At 29.8% G+C, this 7,600-nt stretch overlaps 1 protein-coding gene across 1 annotated transcript; it reads right to left on the bottom strand.

Moving 5' to 3' along the window:
• Nucleotides 1-298: 298 nt before the first annotated feature.
• LOC124931237 (monocopper oxidase-like protein SKU5) lies at nt 299-4,128 on the bottom strand. Its single transcript, XM_047471662.1, has 9 exons — nt 3,691-4,128; nt 3,386-3,495; nt 3,033-3,303; nt 2,754-2,892; nt 2,316-2,682; nt 1,187-1,552; nt 1,035-1,113; nt 684-883; nt 299-601 (listed from the first exon to the last, which is right to left on the bottom strand). The coding sequence occupies exons 1-9, from the start codon at nt 3,829-3,831 to the stop codon at nt 496-498; spliced, it is 1,779 nt and encodes a 592-aa protein (XP_047327618.1). The 5' UTR covers nt 3,832-4,128; the 3' UTR covers nt 299-495.
• Between the last annotated feature and the right edge of the window lie 3,472 nt (nt 4,129-7,600).

Raw genomic sequence — 7,600 nt, 5'->3', positions numbered from 1 at the left:
AAATAATCCTAATCCAATCTGTAATTAATTAAATCTGAATTAGTTTCAAATTCGGATTGGTCTCATCCTTATGCTTAGGGTTTTGACCCATCCAGTCAATTGGATACTTACATTCTCATCTAAATCATTTTTAAATTTAGGACATGATTTTGAGGTGCCTAAAATAAATAAAATAAAAACAACAGCAAATCCAAGTAATAAATTATTGTTGCAAAACTTATAAAATTCAAAAGGTAAAAGGGCAAATCTAAAATAACTCCAACCAATGTAAAAAAAAACACTTACAAAATTAAAAAGGTTTAATGCAAATCTAAAGTAGGAATTAATTAAATGAAGTCAATCCAAGGTTATCAAAGAATTCAATCCAAATCAATAAAAACATTAAACCACAACAACAAACACCAAAAAAATCCCAATGAAAAATTAATTCATACCAACTCGAACAGCACTATATAACTCGAGTTTACAAGACCACACAATTAGTTCTCTACCGGTTCAATGCAACACTCGAATTAGCGCACACATCACAACCACCATAACGTTAAGGAATCGCCCAAATCCGCTCCCCAAAATCAATGTTGCCGATGAAATGTCTTGAGGTCTGAAAGACAAAGCTATTTTTTGTTAGATCAATTCAAATGAGAACGACATTAGTTCAAAGTGTTCATAACAAAACGACTTACTTTTGCATTTTGGCAAGTGCACCGCAAAATAGAGCATTATCGGGCATGGGCAATTCAGTCTTATTAGTTGCCTCGGGGTTAACCACTCTGATATAGGTTTCTTGCCCAAGATGCCATGAGTCGAGATTCTCAGACCTCAAGTTCCACACTCCAACATTGTCCAAGGAGACCAAGATCGCGGTCCATGCTCCGGGGAAAACCTGAAAAGGTTTGATATTTCGGTCAATTTATCAAAATACACTTACTATATTGGGCCTTTGTTCAGATTGATTTATGAAAAGATGATGAGTTATTTAAATATTGTCCGGAAAATGAATTATTTGAATAAAATGATTAAAATGTTTTTCATACCTGAGTTGTGGATCGAGCAATACCATCCCATTTATTGTAAGTGCCTCGACTATTATCCGTCCACTCGCCATAATCCATCCTAAAGACAATTCAATTCATTAGACAAGAACAAGACATATAAGATTACGAAAAGGTTTTCGAGTTGTTCTTACCCAACAACAAAGAAGGCATATCCATCCAAATGGTAGCTTTGCATTTTTGTGTCATTGTTTTGAAGTATGATTTCCATAAACCCTCTAAACGTTCCATTTATAACCGATGTTTCCATAATTGGCGGCCCTGTAAGTGGTCGTGTTGGAAAGTTAAGCTTGTATACCCCCTTCACCTTGTATTTATCCGCAAGTCGAATTGGGGTCGCGGGATTGACAAATGAGATCCCACTAAGCGTTGTTCGATGTTTACCATTTATGGTCACGGGTGCTGTATTCTTTAACACGTATAACTCAGTTACGTTAATCGATCCGTACCTAAACGACCCTTGTGGATTCGGACGAGCACCACTGGCAGTTACGTTCCACCTACACATATAAGAAAACCAAGAACTTATATCATAACAAAAGTTGCTAATAAAAGTTGCTAATAAACATTGAAAAGTATTTATTTAGAAGTAATAGTTTTCTTTCCCGTGTTATAGAAAACATTTGTTATTACTAAACTGGAAGTTACTCCCAACAGTCGTTACCCCCATTTTAAGGTGTTTTTAATCCGAATCGAGCCTTAAAGACCTTAGACATCTTTTGACCAAATTTGTTTCACTTGAGCTATCAATAATGGGTGGATTTTGTTACTACTATTTTTTTTAAACCAGTTTATTTATTTATGGAAGCTAACACACGACCCGTAACTGTTATAATCCTTCCCACGGTTTTTGATCTGAATTGTCCTGTTTATGACTTTTTCTCTCGGGTTTGAAACAACCCAGGATAGGGTTAGGGCGGGGATGATATTTGTGTCTCCCGCCTCTACTCTGCCCCCAAATACTAATAAACATTAAAAAAAAAAATATATATATATATATATCACTAATATATTTATATATTTTTCATATTTTATAAGAGATTTAATTTCATTTTTTTATAATAATATGAATTTTTAATATATTACACTATATATTAAAAAAAAATATGGTATAAATTGTGCATCGCGAGCCCAAAATCAAATGGGTCGGAAATGATATTTGTGTCTCCGGTCCCATTATTATCTTGTTGAATTATAAATAGACTCTTTTTACTTGAGATACCCTAATGAAAACTCGTTTGAATAAATGGTTTGGACGCAAACCTGATAGTTCTAGCTTGGTTCATCGAGTAAGTCTTATCGAACTCATCATTGGGAGCGTCGGGAAGAGGCCCATCTGCCTTCCCCTTTGAATTAGTGTAATGCAATATGCCAACACCCGTAACTCTTTGCCACTCAGTCCTGTTGACGAATCTAGCGCTAGCTACAATATAGTAATCGGTACTTGCGTTTTGATCCATCGTTACCAAAAACGAATAGGATTGACCTACATGAATATCTAAACTAGTATAATTTTGTTGAACGGTATACGACCCTTCAGTTTCCGCTAAAAGAAGGTTATGATTCTGAATCCGAAAATTCAAACTCGTGGACACCCCGACATTATGTACACGAACACGATACGTTTTCCCTGCCCAAATCGAAACATAAATGAATTATGAAAAAAAACTATAGTTTTCTTTGATTGTAAAGTTAACCAACCTGGTTGAACTTCAATTGTTTCATGATCAATTCCATCAGGAACAATTGTAGTGTTATATCTATAAGGGCCTTTTCCATTAATAAGAACACCATCTGGCATCCCTAATTCCTTTCCACCATTAAGTGTCCTCCTTAAAGCCTATAAAGAAACCAAATCCAACCATCATCAATCATTCACAAACATGTAAAATGTGTTTTCAATGTGAATCAAACTCGAGATTCAATACTCTTTTCACTTGAGCTTCCCTTTGTTTTGTTCACATTTCTCTAATGAATTACCGTGTGGTTTGAAGTATACCAATCGCCAATGAGAATAACGATATCTTCGTAAGGGGTGTCGAAAGGAATCGGTATTACATCTCTATTGTTGACAATAAAACCGCCAAATCCACCCGAAGCTCTCTGAAAATTGGTTGATGGAAAGTAGTAGAAACTCCCAACTTGATCCTTAACCTGAAATTGGTAAGTCCAGTTCCATTTGGGAGGAATTGGGCAATTAGTACCCAATACACCATCTTGCCATGAACTTTTCCTTTGCTGAATCCCAGACCTGCAAATCCGCCATTAACACCCCACCATCTTCAAACAAAACTCAAAGAAACTACATTGTTAATCAAACTTAAAACTCTTACCAAGTCATTAATAAACCCTCATCTAGTTTGTTCCGAACATTGATAATAACATTGTTGTTAGTAGTAACATTAATGACAGGTCCTGGAAACTTTCGATTAATAGCAATCACCTGCATTTCATTAGTTCATCCAAGAAACCCATCAAAAATATTCCAAATTAGACCCATATTTTACAGATCTGAACCTAAAAACTGAAAAATCTATAGAAATCATAGCTACCCACTAGAGTTTGTTCAATCTTAAACTGAAATCTAGTTCTAGATCTAGTAAAAGGGCAAGAGAACAAATCACTGAAATTAGTGTACCTGTTGAGGGACACCGAGTGGAGAAGCGGTAATGTAGGAGACGACGAACTCATATGTAACCAATGGGTCTTCAGCGAAACACAAACCAGCAAAGAATGAACCAAACACGAAAAGGACATTGAAGAAGGTTCGGGAAGCCATGTATTGAGGTTTTTCAAAGTGGGTTTTTGGAAATAAAGAAGGGTATTGTTCTTGATTTGGCTAATGGATTTACATTATCCACAGAAGAAAGCAAGGAAATGAGGGGAAATGGAGAGAAGGGTTATCACTGTTTTTTAGAAAGGAGTGAAGTGGGGAAGAGCTGGAGACAAACGGCTCAATTTTTTAACTTTGTTGGTGCAGTTTTTCTGGGAAAAGCTTTAAGAGAGAAGAAAACGGTTGGTTGTGGAGATTGATCTGTAAAACTTTTGTCGGTCTATGGCCCAATCTTTGTCATCATTTTGGATGAGCATGCAACATTCAAATAGAGAAAGAAAGATGATAGAAGATATAACCAATTCAAAATTAAGCTTTTATATTCAAAATAGATAAAGTTTTCTTCTTTTTTTTCTTCTGTAAATGGAAATTTCCAGTCTATTGTCTTAGAGAAATAATAATTATTAAATTAATTAAAAACAGTTAACATCAAGTACAAAATTACATTTCTTTATCACTTATTTTGATTTAAAATTAAGTCAAAATAATACTAATGTTGTCATGTTTGATTAAATGGTAAGTTGTTTTGTTTTTAATTTAGTTCATTATTATAATATTTTATATTTGAAATTTAAATTTATAAAGATGTATGGTTGAAAATGAAATAAGATGTGATAAGATGTCTTTTTTATATATAAAAAATCCAAGAAAATCAAAACATCAAACATCAAACAAGCTTTATAATGACATCTTTTATTGCTAAAATCTAAATTATTTTGTGGAGTTTAATCAAAATGTAATAAATTATGTCAAGAATTGTCAAGGTAAGGTGATCATGACTATAAATGCAGTTGAATTGGAGGAAACATTATGTCATCATTATCATCTTTGTCATCTTTTTTATAGTTCATCTAGCTAAAAAAAAATGAATGAACAAAACATTTAAAGAAAAAGTTTCATCTGTAATTCTTTTAACTCTAATCGAACTTCACATAATCACATTGGATGCTCATGGACTCCAATATTGGCATGATTGTATAGCTAGAGGATTTTTTAGACCCGATAAATTTGTTATTTTAGGCATTTTTCTATCTTATTTATTTATTATACGGGTAAGTTTTTTATTTTGCTTAGCCGTATTTTTTTTTTATTTTTTTAAATCACATAATACATTTTTTTTCTTTCTTTAAAAATCTTTAAGGTGAATTTTTTTTATCCATTCATGGACTTTTTTAGCATCGAAATGGTATCTCGTTTTCTTTTTCACCTCTCATAGCTGAGTTGATACTGTATTTTGTTTGATTCAACATCTTATTTTGTTGGATCGAAATTTTAGCCCAAATTTTTTAAATCCGAACAATACTCTCAATTTTGTGTGGGTTGTTTGTTAATTATATTTGTCAATTGTCTTGATAATGATTTCTCGAAGATGTGTATATCACATTCTTAATAACAAAAGAGATTAAGTAGTCAAATTTGAAGTTGTTTTTCTTTGTTTAATAAATAGTTATTAAAACTAATCTTTTCATTTACATGTCTTTTTATAGGTATCTTTTCTTTATTTATACGTTTTATTATTATTTTGATTATATATATAGATAGATATATAAATACTTAACCTAACTTTTTTCGATATTGCATTAATTACAAATTATATTATCACTCAAAATATTTGATAGAGAATTTTTGAGATTGCATGATTGATTTATTCAATTTGCTCTACCTTTTCACCTTTCGTTAGGAAACTTAAACAAATTCGTATTTTGAGTCATCTTAAGGAAATTTCAAAATTATTGAATATTCTCTTTCTAATTTTAATTTTTACAAATTTGTCATATTATTTAATATATAAATTCTCATTTAGTTGTTTAATTTTTTTTAGATATTATTTTGTATTATTTACAATTTAATATTTAACTCTATATTTGAATAAATGTGAATTAATTTCCTATAAAATAAAAAATATTACGATATTAAAAATAAGCTTTTAATAAATTTATAAATGTTTACATGATCATAAAAGGTAATTTCAAAAAAGATTGTAAAATAAAATCTAAACAAAATTAGTGAGACAAATTAATTTTAATTTTAATGTAGGACGTTAATATAATTCCACTTTGATGACAATTACTTTAACTTAAACCTTAAACCGTTCTCGTTATATACAAAAGTGAAAGACAAATTCTTCAAAATAGCATTTCACTACAATACAATAAAAGTTGTAAAAGTATATTATTTAAATTATATCTAGACAAATAAAAACTTTTTCAATTGAATATATGTTCACAATTATTTAAATAAAAATAACTTTAGAAAATATTGAACTTCAAGCATATGTTTATTTTTTCAATCAAAATGTATATAACACTAGTACATCGAATTTATAATACCACCAATAGTAATCAATTATTATTATTTTCCCTACAAACTTCAATAATTTAATACAAGATAGCATACTATATATAATAATCAATTGGGATCTCCATTAAAGGGAGCAGGCCGGCCCATAAGCAAATATGGTTTTATTATATGTTTTTTAAATTAAGTTATTTTTGTTATAATCATAATTAAATCATATTTTAAAATCTAAAATGCTTTTTTTAATAAACATATCTATCTTTGTCAGTTGATTTGATACACGTAGTTATAAATTAATTGCATTTCCTTAACATACGAATTGTCCTTGTCACAAATTTAAACAAAATTAATTAATGATCACAAAAATGTCAAAGATTTAATTAAATTTAAATTAATTGTGCATCTTCAATGAAAAGCCATTATTCTAGGGAGAGAGAGAAAGGTGGGGCCCGTGGGGGACTGCCAGGTAATTGCCAGCTCATAGGTCACAAAATGAAGTCATCTTTGATCTGGTGGGGTCTTTAATTAACTTGACCATTGTTCTTTTTTCAACCATATCTATTTATTTATTTTAATTATAAATATTTAATTTATTTTGAATAAAAAATATAATTAAATTTTTATTCTTCTTTTCAATCCTATATTATCATAATAAATTAAATATATTTAAAAAAAATTATTATTAACTCACTAAGTTTCAAGTAAAAGGAGAAAGTCAACTAGACTAATATTAATAACTTAAATTGAAAAGTGGTTCATCAATGTAGAGTGTGTTTAATTTTTTTTTTATTTTTAATAAATAAAAAAATTATTATTATTATAAGATATCCTATTTATTGAGATATGATTTTAATAGTTATTTAATTATGCATGTGATGTTATAATATTTAGTATAAGGTGTGTACTCCCCAACCTCCCACATGAATTTGCCAGACTTTTATGGCCCTTTTGGAAGTATAACCGGGCATAGTGTCTTTTTATTTTGGCATGCTTTATTTATTTAAAATTATAAATAATTATTAGTTATATATTTTTATTTAATATATATTATTGATATAAAATCAATTAAATAATAATAAATAAATAAAACCAAAAGTTACATTATTATTATTATTATTATTAATGTTGGGTTATTTCTTCTAATTTCTAGTTGGAGTAATGGAGACACCAAATTTGGTGTGGGGCTTTATTTTGATTTACATAAAATGAAGTGAATATTATATTTTTTTTATTTAAGTTTTTTCTGGGTTTGGTAGAACAATAATAAAAGAGAGGACAGAGTAAACATATTTAGAGGTTTGATGTAATAGCCGAAAAATATTTTCGTCTGTCGGAATTTGCACCGTTTGATCGGCTTCAAACTTTGATAATTTGTTGGTTATTTATGGAAGACTAAAATGGAAAATTTGTTATATGT

This window comes from Impatiens glandulifera, chromosome 3 (genome assembly GCF_907164915.1).
Source record: "Impatiens glandulifera chromosome 3, dImpGla2.1, whole genome shotgun sequence".
Lineage (NCBI taxonomy): Eukaryota > Viridiplantae > Streptophyta > Magnoliopsida > Ericales > Balsaminaceae > Impatiens > Impatiens glandulifera.
The sequence above is the reverse complement of the archived record's forward strand: the minus strand, read 5'-3'. Positions and strand labels throughout refer to the sequence as shown.

What these genes read in the sequence shown, in the direction of transcription:
- LOC124931237 (XM_047471662.1), bottom strand. Translation starts at nt 3,831, where the DNA reads ATGGCTTCCCGAACCTTCTTCAATGTCCTTTTCGTGTTTGGTTCATTC. An exon ending in AACAATTGAAGTTCAACCAG is followed by an intron (nt 2,683 to 2,753) that starts GTTGGTTAACTT and finishes CGATTTGGGCAG; the next exon opens with GGAAAACGTATCGTGTTCGT. An exon ending in AACCAAGCTAGAACTATCAG is followed by an intron (nt 1,553 to 2,315) that starts GTTTGCGTCCAA and finishes TTATATGTGTAG; the next exon opens with GTGGAACGTAACTGCCAGTG.